This window comes from Pituophis catenifer, unplaced genomic scaffold (assembly GCF_029215685.1).
Source record: "Pituophis catenifer annectens isolate HBS135680 unplaced genomic scaffold, rPitCat1.0.hap2 SCAF_2, whole genome shotgun sequence".
Lineage (NCBI taxonomy): Eukaryota > Metazoa > Chordata > Lepidosauria > Squamata > Colubridae > Pituophis > Pituophis catenifer.
This window is the reverse complement of record NW_027256882.1, coordinates 100,041,778-100,062,497: the sequence shown is the minus strand read 5'-3', so window position 1 is coordinate 100,062,497 and position 20,720 is coordinate 100,041,778. Positions and strand designations below refer to the sequence as shown.

General features: G+C 38.6%; 1 protein-coding gene across 3 annotated transcripts in view; it reads right to left on the bottom strand.

Annotated features, from left to right (window-relative positions):
* The window catches only part of KLHL3 (kelch like family member 3), a 51,853-nt gene extending 31,904 nt beyond the window's left edge, over positions 1 to 19,949 (bottom strand). Inside the window, exons 1-4 of one of the 3 annotated variants that reach the window (XM_070937279.1) lie at positions 19,887 to 19,949; positions 8,426 to 8,539; positions 3,761 to 3,867; positions 763 to 884 (exon numbers count right to left, since the gene is read on the bottom strand). In XM_070937279.1, the coding sequence (XP_070793380.1) occupies positions 763 to 884; positions 3,761 to 3,867; positions 8,426 to 8,539; positions 19,887 to 19,900 (357 nt within the window). In that variant the 5' untranslated portion in view covers positions 19,901 to 19,949. Of the gene's footprint in view, positions 1 to 762; positions 885 to 3,425; positions 3,516 to 3,760; positions 3,868 to 8,425; positions 8,540 to 19,299; positions 19,374 to 19,886 lie in introns of those variants that run through there. The other 2 variants (XM_070937280.1, XM_070937281.1) reach the window with 2 other exon arrangements.
* Positions 19,950 to 20,720: the final 771 nt, after the last annotated feature.

Sequence of the window (20,720 nt, the reverse complement as noted above, 5' to 3'; positions counted from 1 at the left end):
TCATTAAAAATGAAAACTTTCCAAAGTGGCTTACATAAGAAAAGCAGTAATATTTTTCGCTACTTTGGATAAATTGTCCTGAAAATTAGTGGATCTTTTGACTGAGATGTGTACAAGATAACACAGTAAAATGCACTAAGAGCAACAAAATAACGAAAAGAAACAAAATATTTAAAAAGCTTATTTAGTAATAAAACTGTAGGTTTATTGACCTCGGTTCCCAATAATTTTTTCTTATAGTATTTTCTTATACAAAATTTTACGGAACTAAAATACACATATATTCAGATCAATGATTTTGAACAACACAAGAAACAGCATTGGCTGAAAGAGAGGTTTTCAAGAGTTAGCAAAGAGGCCTCAGATATTCTTTAAATATTGCTTGAGGTGTCCTTGCTACTCTCTGATGATGTTACCTATTTTAGGTAAAGAAACATCTGCAAGAAAACAACCAAACTCAGAGCGCACCAAGAATCCTCATTTCAACCCTACTATCGGTTAAATGTTGCTTGTTCAAAATTGATCTCTGCATTTTAGTTATATCAGTAAGATTGAAAATAAGCTTCCTCTAAGCTTCCTGTTATTTTGCATAGTAATATTGAATATGGAAGTTTAAAATGGCTCTATTTCTTAAGATTTTGAATGTTATATACTTTTAAATAGTTTTAACTGTTTTCTTATGTTGTCATATTTCATACTCGAGGAGATATTGACACATTGTTTATTTTAGAGTAACCAAAGATTCTACTCAGCTTCCCTCACCTGGACATTCTCTTCCGTGACCTCTACCTCTGCTGTGTAGATATAATCAATTAGTTTGCTTAAGGTTAGTCCATCAACGTCTTTGATCTCTATCTTCTTTGCTTTGCTTTCCGTCATATCTCCTGAAATGCAATTTTAGACATTATTTTAAGAGGCAATCAGAGTCTGAGCTGGGAGAGTTATTATTAATGAGAGTTCCCATTAGGTTCCATCAGTTTATCATCCTTTTATTAAATACATTTGGGAAAGTGACCAAATTTCTTTTTGAACCAATTATTAGGGACCTATTGTTTTGAGAATGCCTGAGTGGTCAGAGGTTAGGACTATACAATCTCCCAAGTCCCTTCCATCTCTTTACAATCTGTAGAGTTCTACCTAATTTTGTACAAAAACAAAACCAAACCAACATGTTTCTGTTTCTTTTCTGAAATGATAAATTGAGTAATTTTTGTATGCCCTCAACACAGTTTTTATTCCTAGGAAGGGGGAAAATATTTTCTTGCCTCTCCTACACAAAAAGCGATTTTGTCTATTACTCAAAACGAGGCCAAATGCCGTGAATAAGACAAAATCCCTGCATTCCGGGCAGTAGATAATTCCTTTGGATTTATCACTAGTAAATTTTAATCATGGAGGACAACATAATTCCAACCTATCACTGGCAATGAATTTCCTCAGCAAATATTCTACCAAATCATTAATATATATGAAATGTGAACTTTATTCTTTTTCTGTCACACATTCAGATATGTAGCAAATCCTTAGCTCTTCACCGAGTAGTAAAATATTTGCCCATACAGTTGTATAATCTGCATTATCATGGATTACTTTGTATTATCATAGCAAAGCATTTCAGCACAGAAACTATCCCTGTTGTTCACTATTGTGTTCCATGTCACTAGTAATGAGTGGCAACATCTAGCCAACATTGCCTTATCTGGAAAAAAACAACAACAACAACTGAAGATTGGTAATTTATTATCTAATGTAATTATCTGGGGAGGCTTTTTCATTTTCAAAGGATGTTACGCAGTAGATTTGAGAAAAAGGCAATAGGGAATATTCATGGGCGAGAGGGAAAAAGCACACCTGCTTTAAGGAGTTGCTGATAAAATGTACAAGAGCATTGGATATGCTTCAGAGCTTTTTCTCCCTTTGAATCTGCACAGCCATTATGGGCACATGCACAAAAAAAGAGGAACTAGTGTTTGTTTGTTTTTTAAAAGACCTTATAAAATTGGTGCATACTATTTGGAAAGAACTACAAGCATTATCAGTGAGGATATGTCTTAAAATAGCAAGAATATAATCTGCTTTCATAAACATCCCCCCATTGGTAGCAAAATGCTGTAACATTATAGGGCAGTTAGGATTAATTAGCAGTAGATCTATTAACACTTGTGTACTCATGTACTTCAAACAACGAAGAAATGGAGATTGGTCTCTTATTTAGTGCTTTGCAGACAACCAAGTCAGTCTGTACAATCACAATGTTACAGCCATTAAAGAATACTTAAGTATTTTAAAGATCACTTCATACAAACAAAATGTTTTTAAAAACCTGGATTATATCTATCAAGGGTTATACATGTGCACATGCACACTTCCACTTCTTCATTTGCTCAAGCAAAAAGAAACCATGCCTTTTTAATGACTGTGATCAAAAAGTCAAAAGAGCTCATTATTAATTGTAAAATATAATGCTGATGGAACATAGTAACACAAGTAGGATGCTTAGTGAATTGTAGTCTGCAGAGGATTTACTCCAAGGGTGATATTACACTCCAAATGATTTTTTTTCTATTTTTTGGGATGAAGTCATAACCTCAGTTGCCATAAAGAGGCTATAACGCAAAAAATGGAGGAGAGACAAAAGTTAATGGAGCTTGTATTTGTTTTAAATCAATGAGTTCCAGTCATCACCTTGATGCTCAAATAAGGGTCTTACCTCCAGCCCATAGACCTAGACATCTAGTTATGTGGTCTCACAAGATAGCAATAGCAACAGCACTTAAGACTGATATACTGCTTCACAGTGCTTTAGAGCCCTCTCTAAGTGGTTTAAAGAATCAACATATTGTTCCCAACAATCTGGGTCCTCGTTTTACCGACCTCGGACGGATGGAAGGCTGAGTCAACCTTGAGCCGGTGAAACTTGAACTGCCAAACTGCAGGCAGCCAGCAGTCACCAGAAGTAGCCTGTAGTACTGCATTTTAACTACTGTGCAACCCTGGCTCTTTACAACTCAAAAATTGTAAACTTTTAATATTATGTGATTTATATACATTAACTACAGGTAGTCCTCGATTTACAACCACAATTGAGCCCAAAATTTCTGTTGTTAAGTGAGACACTTTTTAAGTGAGTTTTGCCCCATTTTACGACCTTTCTTGCCACAGTTGTTAAGTGAATCACTGCAGTTCTTAAGTTAGTAACACAGTTGGTTAAGTGAATCTGGCTTCCCTATTGACTTTGCTTGTCAGAAGGTTACAAAAAGGGCTCCCATGACCTTGGGACACTGCAACAGTCATAAATATGAGCCAGTTGCCAAGCATCTGAATTTTCAGCACATGATCATGGGGAAGCTGCAAAGGTCGTAACTGAAATCACTTTTTTCAATGCCGTTGTAATGTTGAACAAACTGTTGTAAGTCAAGGACTACCTGTATATATTCCTCTTCAGTCAATGCGGCCCAGGCAGGACAAAAGGTTGGACATCTATGCTCTACCATCAAAGCCAGTCCAATGGCAGCCTTTATGCAAAGAACAAAAAAAAAACACCCTACACTAAGAAGAGTATATTGATTTTAACTTGCACTATCTCCACAATCAAATCCATAACATGATGCTCCACAGCAAAACACTTTTTAATAAAAGCTGTACCTCCATTTAACATCCCTCATCCATATAACAGCATCCCATGTAACGCCACCAAGTAACATTCTCTTTTTACTCTTCCCAAAATAAGAATAGTTATTTGTTTAGAAAACAAAGTTACCTGTAAACATTGCACAGAAATATGGACTGCAAGCTGCTAGGACAATACGGTGGGCTTCGATTTCAACGTCTTCAGCAACAATTACCACGTCGCAAAGAAGCCGCTTACTGTGAACATATCAACAATGATGGTTTCAGAATCAATCTGTCAAATACAGATCTATTAAATAAATGTTAAGTAAATGCACGCAATAGTTGCCATGCTTGTTTAGATTTTTATTAGGATCTACAGTATATGCCACCTTTTAGAATAAAACTTCCCAAATAATAAAAATTACAAAAATATAAACAAAATAATAAGAAAAACAATCATACAGTAACCCACCCATCCCCAATTCCAATGAGTCAGTGTCATATATGCAGTGCCCCTGACCGAATTCAGTTTCAATTACAGGCTAAGGTAGTCATGTAAGCTTTTAGAGGACTAGAGATAAGGCATAACAAACATCCCATGGAAAACAATGCCACAAGCAAGTCACTACTGAGAAATAGTACTCCCTTGTTCAATCTGGTGAAACGAATAATGAGCTACAAAAGCAGGACTCCAGTGCCAACTATTTATCACGCAGATTGGTCAACTGCTTTTCTCTTTGCAAATATGGGCAACTTAATGTGGGCTGGAGAGTGGTTGTACAGAATCTGAAAGTGGTATAACGTGACACATTGTAATTGCATGCATTAGCAAACAACATTTGCACCATTTGAATTTTCCGAATGGGATAGACCTATCTACTGCATGTTACAGAATGATAACCTAAAGCAGTCTCCAAGTTGGTAATATTTCAGAGTTATTGGAACAATTCCTAAAACGCTCAGATTCTAGTTTTTCAACAAAGAATTTGAGATGTAGCAGTTCCAATTCATCGAAAGCACTCCAGGTTGGAGAGCTGCACTACAAAGCATGGACAACTAAAATCAATCTAAGCTGGTAAAAAGCATTCCTAACTTTCAATGTTATCTTAGACTTCCTAGTTAGTGTTGAATACAGAACTCAGTATTTGGCCCATCAGAAGTACAATCCAGATTAAAATATGGTGTAAAACTCACTCCAAAATAGGTAGTTTCCCAATCCCTACAATCTCTGTCTTTCTGGATTTATTTTTCACTAGCCACCTTCAACTGTCTCTAAGCATCTTCTAGTTACCAGTTTTGTTTTTAAAGCTTAGTTTAGAGCAGGACAATTGGCCAAAAATAAAGATGAAGTTAATCCAACTCCATGATTGTCTGGTCTACCCTCCTTAAACTGGTAGAGATAGTCCTCGATTTACCACCCCAGCTGAACCCAAAATTTCTGTTGTTAAGTGAGACATTTGTTAATGCCCATTTTACGACTTTTCTTGCCACAGTTGTTAAGCTAATCACTGAAGTTGATAGTTATAGTAAGAAGGTTAAATGAATCTGGTTTCCCCATTGACTTTGTTTGTCAGGAGGTCACAAAAGTGATCACATGACCCTGGGACACAGCAAGTTATAAATATGAACCAGTTGCCAAGCATCTGAATTTTGATAATATGATCATGGGGATGCTGCAAAGGTCATAAGTATGAAAAATGGTCATAAGCTACATTTTTCAGTGCCGCTGTAACTTTGAACAGTCACTAAATGAATTGTTGTAAGTCAAGGACTACCTGTACTTCCATCAATATAGTTAACATCCACTTTTTTATATTATTTTGAATTTGCATTGCATAATTGCTGCAAGCTAAAATGGATGACCCCAAGGACACCGTTACTCAACCTACAAGGCTTGTGGCAAGTAGCATCAGTTTCTTCATTTAAAAGAGAATTAGCACTGCTCCTATTTCGATTGCCCATTTACCCCCGTGCTTGACTTTTAAAATACAAAGATCAAATTTCTTATTTATCTGATAAATATTATAATTATATAATTATATATAATTATAATTAAATTATCCGGATTGACTACTGCAACGCTCTCTACATGGGGCTGCCCCTGAAGACCACTCGGAGGCTTCAGCTGGTGCAGAATGTGGCCGCGCGGGTAGTGATGGGAGTGTCCTGACGCTCTCATGTTACAACCCTCCTGCGCGACCTGCATTGGTTACCGGTTGCCCTCCGTGTGAGATTCAAGGTGCTAGTGATTACCTATAAAGCCCTACATGGCTTAGGACCGGGGTATTTGGCGGACCTTCTGCGGCCAGCAACAGCTCCCCATCGCCCAGTGCGTTCCCACAGAGAGGACTTACTCGGGGTGCCGTCAACCAGACAGTGTCGGCTGGCAACCCCTAAGGAGCGGGCTTTCTCTGTGGGTGCACCTACCCTCTGGAATCAGCTCCCCCTGGAGCTCCAGATGGCCCCCGACCTTCACTCTTTCCACCGCAAACTAAAAACGTGGCTATTCAGCCTGGCCAGCCTGGACTGATGGGGGTTTTTTAAATGGATTTTAATTGATTTTAGGGTTTTTATGTGTAATTTTTAACCCAGAGTTTTTGTTTTATTTTTCTGCTTTATTGTTGTGAGCCGCCCTGAGTCCTCTTGGAGAAAGGGCGGCATATAAATCTAAACAAACAAACAAACAAACAAACAAATAAATATCTACATAAAGGCTCAAATGTTCACTAAAAAAATCAAAACTTGTTTCATATACATGTATTTGAGTGGGCTCATCTGGGGATTAGCAAACATTAACAGATCAGAATAATCAATAAGTAAACATCATTTAATGATGTCTGAATTTTCCAGCTCCAGAGCTAACAAAATGGCAGGTCAAATCAACCATCCATTCTTGGACTAGCTTGACAGGGAAGACTCCAGATTGCAGCTGACTTTTAATGTCAGCAGCACTAAGGAATCCCAAACTCTATGGGCAGATGGTAGCATCAAGTCTCGCCAGCTAAGACTCTTCCTCTTTTCATGGGTACAGTATATCCCTTTCTTAAAGAATGTTACTGGAGGCAGACGGGCTTTTCTCTTTTTCCTGTCCCTACACTGATTCAGTGGCCCCTCAACACCTTTTCGACATAACCCTGCTTTGGCAATCAGCTGTCACCTACCACTTTAAAGTATTCAACAAATGCCAAACCTTAATTCTGCAATGGCTTAGCAGCGGCAGCAGAAACAACAGCAGTGAGAATAAATCAGCGGTAAGCAGGAAAGGGAAGAAATGAGAGGGATTTCAGGGCAGCTGCAATGTAACTTGTTTAGAAGGGCGTCATAGGCAGCCTATATTATTAGTTCTTCCTAACAGGAAAGCTGTCAGTCTTTTCCCATTATCCCCCATAGCATTAAGTTACAAATAGAATAATCTAGTATTTTATCATACTAATCTGCTTTGTACCAAACAATCCACAGTCTTCCAGCCTTTCATGTGCTATGCCAGCAAAGAAGAGGCAAAAGCTACTTGCTACCAAGGGACACGGGCAAGGTAATTCACTCAGGACTGGCGCCTTCCTAAACAGGACATGTGAATGCTTTTCCGTGTGTTCATGGCATGGCTGTGGTGTTATAAAGCAAGGTCTGTGTATCAATAAGTAATGGCCGATGATGAGCTGTTAAAACATTTTAGCTGCACGTCTGTGAACTCATTGTAGGAAGAGAGCTATGTTAGTCTCTCGGGGCAAAAAAACAAAACAGGAGCCCAGTAATACTTTTTCCTACTAACAAAGTTTCTTTAAAAAACATATTATTAAAAAGTATGGGAGTTAGATTCCTGATTTTTATGTGAACTCATAGGATAATGGTTCTGTGGGTGACACAGTCAAGGAATGCAACAGAGGTACCTCTGGAAAGGACTAGATCCATGTCCTGGCCATTTTCTTGGACAATATGTAGCAATTCAGTTAGTACCATTCTACAATGGTTCTACATTCTACATACTGCACTTTACTATAAAGGCAGCCACCTGTGATTGCTGTAGAGTACCTACCTTGGCATTATTGGCCAAATTATCTTGCCTGCTCTTTTCAATTGTACACTATTGAAGTTTAACTGCATTATCTCGGAATGGAAAGCAGTGCTATAGAGTTTCTGTCCTTTGTTTGATTTTTTTTTTTTGTCCTACTGTTTGAATTTTCCTAGTCAGACGTAAGATCCTCCTGAGCCACGTCAGTGCTTGCTGCTGTCCACAACAGCCCCCACATCCTTTCAGCACCTGAGAAATCTGTTCCTGCCATCATGTTGCATTCTAGATGAGCATCTCCCTGCCCCTTTTGCTAGGGTTCTGTAGTTTATTACAACCAACATCAAACTAGCTACAGGGAAAAAAGAGAAGAAGCAAATATGTGGTTAGCGAGATGGAAGTGGGGAAGGAAGAAAATCCAGTAGCAGAGACGGAAGGCATAGGAGGCTATCAGGGCCCTGTAAAAACGAAGTAAGTCCTGGTTTGTAGATTCCCAAAGTTAGGTTGTCGACTCAAGCAAATCTACTGTTTATAATAGAATAAATAAATATATTTATATTGCTAAGGTACAATGTCCAACAAATTGTTTAAACAACCCTGTTGTTTTGTACAACAGCACTAGCGATTGTGTCTATTGTGAAGCACCATACAATTTGGGCGATCCAAATGAAGAACTTCATATAAAGTACAGCAACCTATTTGAAGATCATGCTTGAATTGAACAAAGCGTTCTACAAGTTAGATGCCTCCAATTCCAGCCAGCATCTAATAATTGCACAGAGAGGCAAATTGAACATGAAGAAGTACCTCCTTAATTCATTCATGACTTTGAATGCCTTTCCCATATGACAAGGATTGATGGTCACTGTCCGCTGATCCTTATCTCCATCTGCCTCAGGTGTTTGGGGGCACCTCTTGATGCTAAAGACAAGAAAGAAAAGCAAGTAAACACTTCCTTTTAATTTTCAAGATCTAAGATAAAATATGACCTAAAAAATTAACATGAAATCAGTATCTCATTTGTTATCACGTTATAAGTGATCGCAAGTGTTTAGCTTACACAACCAGCTGTCCATACTATGTCTGCCTAGTGTAATTGGAATCCTATTTTAATATCTCAACTATGCCAAAGTGAATGCTTTTGATGTAACTATGTGAAATATGTGCTCAGAACACATGCACAAATTCTTTGCTTAAGCAACACAAGCATTTGTGAATAGCACACATGAGGTTTTAAAGAACTATGCACATGTATGTGTAACTTTTTAAAAAATATTCACGTGGAAAGCTATGTATTTAACTCTCTGACTCTTAGATATACTAAGAATAAGGTAATGAAGGCAGATCAGTTTTTCTACCTAAATCTTGGGGAAAATGAAGTCATTATCCTTTTTGGTAAATACAGTATGACATCTGGATTAAAAAGTAGAAAGTCAGAGCCACTGGAATTACAACTGATCTATTTATTGCACCTGGCAAAAAAACACACTATTAGGAAATGTTTTTGTTTTTCCCCATGAAATACCCACATCCAGTGTATGAAACCAGGATCCCCAAATTTGAATGGCAATACAGTTAAGAACAATCACTCTGCAGCCACAACCTGAAATAAAATATTCAGCACTTTATTTACGGATATAAAAAAAAGCAGTTCATACATTGTTTCCCAATATTTCAGTACACTCTCAAGGTCAAATGGAGAGGACTACTGGCATGAATGTACTACCTAATCCGAAAGCATCTGTTAATAATGGCAAGGCCATTTCTACTTACACTCAGGCCAGAAACAAACACAGAAACTTGCCAAACCAGTTCCATCAAAATAAAACAAAAAACACATTCACTGACAGCACTGGCCAATTTAGCTGTAGGTAAACTGCTTCCTGAAAAGACAGAAGGCTAATTGAACCATTCCCTAAAGAGAGCCGCCTCATGAGCCTGGGGAAGCAGCAAACCTACCCACGTAGCATCTCACAAAGACAGCTTTCACTTTTAAACTGGGCCCTTAGCCACCATCAATAGAGGCTGAGAACTGGGTGATTTTGCTTATGTATACAAGATACTGGAACCCTTCCTGCTGTTTCTCTGGGTTTTTTTTTTTTAAGGAAAGCAATTGCTTTCTGCCCTCTTTCGTATCCAGCCAGAAGTTTTCAGATCCAACTTCACATGCTCTCCAAAACTTGTCTCCCCTGCAAATAATCCCACGGGGTGTGTCCCTCCTCCAATACAGGTAGTCCTCGACTTACAACCACAATTGTGCCCAAAATTTCTGTTGCTAAGTAAAACATTCCTTAGTTGAATTTTGCCCCGTTTTACAACTTTTGCCAGTTGTTAAGTGAATCCCTGCAGTTATTAAGTTAATAATACAGTTAAGTGAATCTGGCTTCCCCGTTGACTTTAAAGTCGCAAAAGGGGATCACATGACCCCTGGACACTGCAACCATGATGATTGTGAGTCAGCTGCCAAGCATCCAAATTTTGATCACCTGACCATGGGGATGCTGCACTGGGTGTAAAAAACAGTTATAAGTCACTTTTTCTGGTGCCGCTGTAACTTTGGACTGTCGATAAATAAACTGTTGTAAGTCAAGGACTAAATGTATTCAATTCCCACAGGCTCAACAGAAAAACAGGCATTCCCTTCAGGGCTTCTCCTTAACCAGAGAAAACAGTCTGGCAATCAGGTAACTTCTACAGCATCTCCCAACCCTCACCCTTCACCCTTCCTAGGTTTGTGCAATGCATTAGCACAGGCTACCAGGCAAAATGCCCCACAATGGAGTTTTCTTCAGTGGATGGGGAAAAAAGCAATCAAGGTGGTTTTTATATGCTTAGGCTGGTAGGATTAGAATGATTGTCTTGTCTTGGACTGGAGAAAAAAGGGATGGCAAGCAATGGCAAATAAAATCATGGTTTATTAGAGGGAAAAAGAAAGTGCAACTGGACATTCAAACCTTTAGAAAAGAGGCATTCATTTATTTGTTGGCTTCCTTGTTTGTTTCCAGCCTTTATTATTTTTATAAGTAATTCAAGCTAGCAAAGTTACCTAATATTCCTTCCTCTTTTTATTTTCCCCACAACAACCCTGTGGAGTGAACTGGGCTGAGACAGTGACTGGCCTAAGGTCATCCAGCCGATTTTTCATGCATAAGGCGCATAATATTCCATTGCTACCTGTTCGCTCGTGTGCGCATGCGTGCTCATGTGCACATGTGGCGCTTCTGCGCATGCACAGAAGCATCCGGGCAAGTGGGCAGAGCCTCCCGCCACCACCGCTACCGGTTCGCACGATCCAGTGCGAACCGGTAGCAACCCACCACTGCTAAGGCAGGATTAGAACTCATACCCTTGTGGTTTTTAGGCCAGCACTTTATAATAAGTAGACCAACTTGGCTCTTATTTGCTGGTGAGGCAACACCAATAACAAAGGTAGACAAGATGTTCAAAGAGCTGAGTGCAAAATTTCAGTAGAATTTTAAAAGCAAAATTACAGCTATTGGTCCAAAAGCAACTGATACACAGGTCCCAAACATGAGAAGAAATGGGACATATTTCAGTAGGGCCTAACTGAACATTTTGCTTGTTCAGAAAAGTGGGGAAAATGTTACCACTTAGATAGAAAAACAGCTCTTTCTCCCCAATTCATGTTTTGAAAGCTTTAAAGTTACGTTTATGTGCTTTCAGGTTATTTATAGCACTTCCCTGAAGGGCAAGTAAAACACCCTTCCAATTAGACCAAAAGTTTTAGTAAAGCTAACATGCAAAAGTTTTTTCTTCAAACGGATCTCCTTAACAGGTTTGCTCATTACAGGTAGTCCTCGGCTTACAACAGTCGGTTTAGTGATTGTTCAAAGTTACAACAGCACTGAAAAAAATGACTTACGACTGGTTTTCACACTTATGACCGTTGCAGCATCCCCATGATCACATGATCAAAATTCAGACATTGGGCAACTGGCATGTAATTATGCACTGTCCTGGGCTTACGTGATCTCATTTTGCAACTTTCTGACAAGCAAAGTCAATGGGAAAGTCAGAGTCACTTAACAACTGTGTTACTAACTTAACAACTGCAGTGATTCACTTAACAACTGGGTCAAGAAAGGTCATAACATGGGGCAAAACTTAATAACTCCCTTGCTTAGCAACATGAATTTGGGGCTCAATTATGGTCGTAAATCAAGGACTACCTGTAATTAATTGTGACCATTTCAATGCCAGGAACTTGGATTCAGTTTATGTGGTGCAAATGTAAACATACTTTAAATGTGTGCTGCTTTGTCCATAACAAACCCAACAGCTTCTCGTGGGTCATGAATAAAATGAAAGAGAACTGAACAGATGAACTAATTGGAAGGAAGCAAATGAGGATGAGTTCTAAAATAAGAAATGCCAAGTACAATATGATCACTATATTTTTAATTTTTTGGAACACTAATTGTGAAGCAGTTTGTTCTATTTCGATAGCAACATATTTTCTGAGCCCACAATTCTCATAATTCCCTATCAAAGTGTAGCACCTAATGGGTAAAAAAGAAATGATTTACAGAGTATAACCATTTCCTAACAAAGCAAGGAGATTTTTTTTAGTGGGATTGGAATTCATAGACTCCACCCTATGTCCATGATCTACCCAGCAGGAATCCACAGTCTACAAAAATAAGAAGAAAATACAAAAAGAAATAATGGAAAAAATAAATTATGCTTTACTATTTGTAATCTCAGGAATGGAGACAGCCCTAATGTATGTACTGCCGAGTTCATAATGGATGCTCAGTTCCATTGCCGACTACAGTACAATTCACTTTTTCACCCCAAGGCTTATTTGAAGCAATGCTACAAAGGGTATTAAAATAGAAATATGCCTCTTTTTGGAGTAGAAGCATTTAATCTCAATCAATCTGCAGCTCACAAACACTACTGAAATGCAATTGGATAACATTGAAAATTGGCAGCGTGGTGGTCCATCATTTGAATATTATTCCAGTATTTTAAGATTTAAGCTTCAACTGTTAAAAAACAAGAACCAAGACTCCCACACACACCATATAAAAAGTTTGAAAAAAATCAGCCTCACACTCTTTTATGATGTACTCCATCATAAAACAATGTAGGCAGAAAAAATACTAACTAAAAGATAGCTCATGGCTGCCACAAAATAGTTGCCTATCCTTGCCTTGACTACGACAGCAGTCAGACATTTTTCCTGCTAACAAGTACCAATCCTCCTATAACCCAATTTTAAAATAGTCCAGAACTTGCAGGATTCTGACAATCTCATCTCCTGCAAAATCCCCATATGCTGTGAGATTATAGGCACCTAGGCTTAATTAGGATTTATTTTTTTCTCAATATGTTTTTGGAAATATAAAAATGATAGCAGCGAGCAAATCAAAATACTGCCCATGTGAATTTCAAATCAAGTAAAAGAAAGAACCAAATACTTCAAATACTTTTCTAACAGTGCATTCAAGGCTCATAACAAGAAATGGAGTAGAATAAAACCATAACTTGAATTAAAAATTATAGTGTACCAAAACCACTGCTGTTTTAGAAATGGACTTAAAAAACAAAGAGAAGCATTCAGTTCCCAAACTCAGAAATAAACACTAATATAATAATGGACTAATGGAAAGAAACTAAAATGTCTGTTAAGACAAAACATGCTCTTACCTGAAATAGTCTGTTTTACTGATAAAAACTAATAACTTTTTGAAAATAAACGGACACCAATCCACCAAACAACAGACTTTATCCATTGTTTGAATAGTATTACAGACTGAAATTTGGACAAAATTTTGATCTAGCACAGATTGTCCATTAAATCAAAGGTTTATTGTATTATTGTTTATTTAAAATGATTAGATCCAGAATGAAGGCCAGAAGCTTTTATACATTTTAGTAAACTTTTTTTCCCACGAGCCACAAAAGAAAGTTTTCTGCTTTGGGGTAGTTGGATTTTTTTGAGTCTTAACAGTCTTGTCCTTCCTTCTTTCTGCTTTCTTTTTGTTTCAGTCTAAAACCACAAGGACATTAATACTTCTCAACTACTAGTAATATATGCTTGGCTGGGTCAAACTTCCCCCGCCCCTTTCTCTTGTTAATATTTTTTAAGATTTGCCTTTTAACTACATTTAATTGCACCAAGGGGAAATTGAGCACTCCAATGGAAAAACAGGGCTTTCTATAGCATTAGTCTCCCCTCTCCTTTTATATGTACTTCTGAAGAACTTGAAAGGTTTCTTGGCATTGTATGATTTAATCAGCTCTAATAGAAATACCACCTTACAACAATTTTTCAGATTTCTTCCTCCTGAACAAACTAACATGACTAAAAAACAATGGAAAATGTATGTTTTTTGGGGATATTGTAACGTGGGATGACAATAAACATATCCCAGACATTAGATAATCATAGACTGGAAAGCTTTAGCAAACAAATCCTAACAATCAAGGGAAATTCACAGTTATGAGTACTCTGTTGTGTTATTTGGGTATGTAGAAAAAGCAGTATGTGCTTCTACCAGTAGGTGCTTTGCATTCTCTTAAGAGATTCTTAATAGGTTAGGTCCTAGATCTTGCTAAAATCATAGAATTAATCTGTAAACGATACATGTTATATTAATGACTTTGCCTTTAATTGGAATATATAACTGATTAACTGGTATAATTCAGTTAATCAGTTGCTAATCAAGAAACATACAAAGAGACTGACAGGAAAAACTGATTGCAAAACCAAAACAAAGCTGCTGAAAAGATAGATTAAAAAAGATTTAGAGAAGACATCATTATTTTTTTTAAATCTAAATCTGAAGATCTTTCCCCCAGTGCTACTGTTACCACTCTGAGCTGCTGAACAAAAGGTAGGATACGCATCTAATAAATAAATTTAAAGTACATTAAATAATTTTAAAAATGCTTTCATTAAAAATGAAGAGACTGTGGTTGTTGTTTCTTTTTCCTGCATTCACTAATAGTCACAATATATTCTTAATTACCAGAAAAGGAAAAAATCTCAGCTTTAGGCACTGGTCAGTTTTCCAAACTGCCAGAAGCAAAATTAACTTGCTTTCAACACTGAAAATCAGGGAACCTGCCAATATTTATGACAACATTAAAATATACTTTATACTACATAATGCATAATCAACAGAAAATTCAATGAAGAATAGAATCTATGCGTGTATAGCTATTAAACACATTCCAAGGATAGCAGATGTGTTAAAACAATCTACATGCCATGCATACCTTCTATTGGAATAAACCATGTGAAGAAACACTCCACTAGAATGTCAGATCAGAGTAATATGAAATGGTAGAAGCCAGAGTGGATTACCCTTCTACAAGCTCAGGATTCTTGCCATGAACTGATTAAATGTAGATTTATATCTATATCATATTATCTATAATGGAATATGTTCCCCTCCAGAATGAGAGCAGCAGTCACATACATGTCCATTTAGTAAAAAAAAAAAGAATTACGCATAATGGGCAAGGGAGAAAAAACAGATAAATTAAACAAAAGTGTGTTCTTTCTTCTCTAGCCAAGCTTCTTTCAGTTCTTCCAAAACATTTTAGAAAAAAAAAAACCCATTTGGAATTACTCAAATGCTATAGAAGTGGCTTCACTAAAAAACAATATATGGACATATAGGGCACTCAAAATAAGATGCATTAATAATACGATAATACAGAGTTGTTAGAGTAAAAAACAAAAATAAAACCACCCACCCACTCCTGGTTATCCTGGAAGAAAGCAATGGCAAGCCATTCTATATCTTGCCGTAAAAATTGCAAGCATTTGTCCATCTAGGTCAAGTTATATTGGAGGGCAACCGTTTTTTGTATCCTAATAATGCTTTTTTTATTACAAAATATGTTATTTGAATTTTAAAATGTGAATGCTAGAGGACAAGTCATCTATCCCTACCTGCAGGCTAATATAAAATCAGGTGCAACATGCTATAGTAATTGTCCTCAGTCAGTAAAGTAAATGCCAGGATAAGAAAGCAATTCCACCAAAACCAGAAAAGCCAGTCGGTGAATATGACCTACAGGCTCCTAAGGCAAGGAGTTATTGGGGGGGGGGGGGAGAGAGAAAGGACATTTCCAATACACTCTAATCTCTACCCAGGTCAAATAATCAGGATATTAAACTTCAAGAGAAAAGAATATCTGTAGCTCAGGGTTGAACTGTGGCATTCTCAGCTTGGTTGTTGCTTACAGACATTTCATTACCCAACCAGGTAACATCATCAGTGTAAATAAGTAAGTGGTTTGCTGACTGTTTATATAGTTTTACCTTGCCAGTCATAGAAATAATGATAACATTTTAATTCCCAAATGAGTATAGGGTTTGCTGCCCATTTATATACAGTAGCTCTTCCTGCCAGTTTTGGAAGGAGTACGTTCAAAGTGCCACTAGCTACAAAAAAATGAGTGGACAATAAGATTCTTCCCCATTCCCCAGTTCTGATACCCAAAGTATGGATTTCCTTTCATAACGGAATTTGACAGGAACCTGTTTTTTAGTTATCAGATTAAAACACGATTATCCTCTATTGTACTTTCAAAGAAATGAATGTTATCATTCTAATGCAAAAGGTTATTTTAATCACTGAAATCAGCAATCCATTTAGCTATTTGAATTTGATTTTGAGGTTATGGGGAGAAGTAGAGAACTGCTTTTTCTTTATGTGCCCACATGCCTATTGTTTCATGTTAATTATGTATTTAGTTAACTATGGTATAACTGTCAAATTACTGCTTGTTCTAAAATACTTATTTGGTTTTTATTGATTTATTACCGGTAGATTTATCCCTGCCACTATTTCAACTTTCAGCAGTTAACAAAAGCCATGTGAAAACAATACTGTAAACTTACAGTTAACAAAATCACTATAAAATTTAAAATTATAAAATAAAATGAATCAAAGAACAAATCAGTGGGATAGTTTCTTCCTCCTTAGGATCTCCAAAACAATTTGATTTTTAAAAGCTTAGGGAAAGCCAATGTGTGTGGTCAATCTGATTTCCAGAGAAGATCATTCCATAAATATAAACACCCTTCCCGACTCAGAAGCAGGACCCGAAATCCTCAACCTGTCATTTCACAAAAGCTTTTAGGGGTTTTTAAGCATGGTTCAACCTAGCTATCATTGTTCATTTTAATGTTTAATTGTTCTTTGAGAGTGATCACTTTAGGATGCCAGTTTGCCTTCTGTATGTGCGCACAGGCCCTTGAGTCAATTTTGATTCCTGGAAATTGTCCAAGCAAGTCCCTGTCACTTTCTTGGCAATATTTTTTTTGTAAGTGGCTTGTCGCTGCCTCCTTCCTAGGGCTGAGAGAGACCAATTGACACAGGGTCATCCAGCTGGCTCTGTGCCTAGGGAAAGACTAGCCCTCAGTTCCCCCGTTTCTACCCTGGTGCTTTAACCAATATACCACATTGGCTCTTCTGTTAAGTGGGAATTTTGTGATGGCTATATAGACTACAGCTGTCTCATGAATACAGATAGTCCTCAGATTAAGACCATAATTGAGCCCAAAATTTCTGATCCAAACAAGACAGTTGTTAATGAGTTGTGACCCATTTTACAACCTTTTTTTGTCATAGTTGTTAAGCAAATGACTGCATTTGTTCATGAATCATGCGGTTGTTAAGCGAAGCTGGCTTCCCACTGACTTTGCTTGTCAGAAACTGGCTGAGGAGGTTACAAATGGTGAGCACATGTTCCCGGGACAGTGTAACTATCACAAATACATGCCAGTTTGCCAAGCACCTGAATTTTGATCACGTGATCAAGGAGATGCTGCAATGCTTGTAAACGTGAAAACTACTCATAAATCACATTTTCAGTGCTGTTGTAACTTCAAACTGTCACTAAATGAATGGTTGTAAATCGAGGATTAACTGTATCCTAATTATATGCTTTTGAAATTCTAAATATTGCTTACTCCTGTGCCAAACCATAGTTTTAATACTATAGATAAGTTTGCCAAATAAACCACAACTGATTGGGTTCGCACACTGTACCTTGTCACAAACTATAAGTAAAAAAAGTGTAGGTTTGAAAAATATACTGAACCCAAAACATTTTCTCTCTCCTTTTGGCTTAGTGAACCAGGCCACAGAAAGCGAGAAAAAGAGGGCATGTCTCACCCACTTTAATAGAGCTAATTCCCAAGCATTAAAATAACTTGAATAGCAGCATTTTCCCATACTAACAATAGCAAAGGCAAGCAGTTGCTATTCTACCTTACTCTACAGGGGTCTCTCTGTGTTATTTTTTCCAGAACAAGTCCGGTTAACAATGTAAAAAGGAAGTGCTTGACATATCCTGTTTTCTCCAAGAGAGCAAGATTTGAGTTTGTATTGGGTAGGAATGGCCACTGTGTCATCAATCTGAATTCTCCCACATTGAGAGGAAAGAACTTTTCTAATTTGATTACTAGGAAATAATACAATTTCTCATCTTATTTCATACACCTTGAGTATTTAATAGCACTGTAACGTAAGTTCCCACAATTGCATACAGACCCAAAAGTTTTAAATGGATCCTTCAGACTTCAGATCCTCCAAAAATGCAACGTGACAGGGCACGTTAAATACAGGCAAATGAATTTAATGAAGTACTGTTCATCATAAGAACAGCACTTCATTAAATTTAATTGTAATTAAACGTAAGCATAAATTACATCAAATTTAGTCATTGTTCTGGCCCTGGCAACCTTCTAGATTTAGTTCTGAGTTCATAACTCTGGCCTTGGGCCCCAAAATTCATGCATTCTGATATAAGTTAGTCATCTTTTTATTAGATGTTAACGCGTCTTCACCTGGCATCTTACAAGTCATAACTAGTGTCAGCTTTGTGTTTGCAATAATATCTTTGTAAACATATTATACTTTTCTCAGATTTCTTAAAAACAGGCAGGTTAAGAAGATTTCAAATAAACATCAAAGAAACGCCAAACATCAAAAACAATAGAAAAATTACAGATTACAATGTTTTTGAAAACATCATTTGGCACTCAGCTGGAAACCAGAGTTCAGCTTTTTACTTAGGTAATGAATTGCATAATTTGCTATCCTTGAGTAGTGTGCAAAGCAAGAACCCTCACTGTGATACACAGTGTATTTTTGTCATAAATTAGCATTATGGTTAAATATTAGGATATTACTCTCCAATGGATCATATAGAAGCTTCTCTTGGGAATTCGTATATACAAAACTGCTTCCCACTTCGGAGCTATTATTCAGTCAACAACTACCACCATAACTCTCAAAGAGCAGCAGCATCCCACACTAAGAGAGCAGATTGTGTGAATCTCCCCGGTGTAGCTGTACAAAAATGTTCCCATAGCAACGGCAAAGGCACCCACTCACACATATTTCCTGCAGTTGAGATTCATTAAAAACCCAAACAATTTAACCTTTCACCTATGTTTAATTGCTGTGGCAAGCAACTAAGCAGGCTTGTATGTGTGGATTAAAAAGCGAATTGCAGAACGGTGGAAAGAAGGCGGGGTGGAGGGGGGGGGGAACAGAGGCAAAAGGGAAAGCGGAGTTCTTGCACGAATCGGCAGGACCGAATCTAATCACTGCTCTTGTCTCTTAACGCCCGGGATGTTCACCCGCAGGTCAAACACACCCATACACGCAAGCACATACACTCCTCACCTCACCATCTTTCCGACGAGCGTATTAAAACTCGGAGCACGAAGTTTGCCCCGCCGGAAAGGAATCGGCTTGCCAAAATGACTACCGCTTTCGAAGGAGACCCTAGAAATTGCGCGTCGAGGCTCGCCAGAGGAACGGAAGGGAGAGAAGGAGACACTTTCAAAGAAGGGCCACCGGAGACAGGAAGTGTGTGTATGTGTGTGTTTGTGTGTGTGTGTAAGGGGGTTTGTAAAACTGATGAAAGAGATTCGCGATGAATGAACCCGTGATTTTTAAAAAAATAAATAAAAAAAAATAAAAAGTCACCCAGCGCAAACGGCACCGCCTCTCCCCTAATAAAGGGAGAAGATTCACTAGAGGCAGCGTCTCCCAACAAGGGGCGGCGGCGGAGCAACCTCCGGGGCCCGCGACCCAGAAACAGACGCAAATAAACGGCGTCGCTTGGAGGTTACCGCAGCCAACTTTCGGGGGATGCTAGCGAATCCGGCCGGCGACATCTTCCGCCAGGCTCACGCGCCCACGCGCCCACCCCTACCGACCGACGCAAGCAACAAAAAAGAAAGAAAGAAAGAGCGCACCGCACCAACCTTTCGTCGTCCATTGTGCGCCGCCGGAGCGGAGCCGGAGCCCTGCTGCATGCGCTCTCGCCTCCTGCCCGCTCGCTTCTCCAGCGCTGCCGCAGCGAACCGCTCGGCGCCCCCTTATCTGGCTGCGCTCAGCTGGCCGCCTTCCTTATCGCCCCTGCGCCGCTTCCTCTCACGCCTAAAGCAACAGCGGCAGGTTAACTTTGCAGCAGCCAGAACACTCCCTTCCCAGAGGTCCCCGCTGCCGCCGCCGCCGCTACTCTGCCTCCAGCCTCGGCAGCCCACTCCCTTCTGCCTTCCTTTCTCCCGCTCCGAGCATGCGACTCGGTCTCCTGGCAACACCAGCTGTGCGGATAGGTACATTGCACCACCCCGGCTGCTGCATTTGCCCGAGGCATCTTTTTGGCGGGGTTCTGCTCGGTTTTAAAAAGACCGACCAAGGGAACGAAGCAAATGCACCAAGGGCGGAAAGGGAAGGGAACGATTTTTGGGTCTTGACTTGATCCCGTGGTTTATGGCTAGGGAAGGGGAGGCGTGCTTCAGAACGCACTTTACATCGCACTTCTTTGGGTTTCGGTCTCGTCCTATTCCAAAGCTCTAGGACAATCTATTTAACCCATACGTTTAAAGGTTGTCTTAAAAAGGGAAACAATTCCATTGTTTCTTTGCATTCTTTGGTTTTAAAAACCGGTAGGGTTATTAAGGCAAAATGTGCTCTATTGTGAGAGTAATATTAGCTTGCACATCCATTTTCCCTCTTAGTAGGGGCAATTTTCAGCTTAAGTAAAAGCAGGAAAATCATTTTTGGCAACCAAGATAAAGGCATTCGAGTTCGTA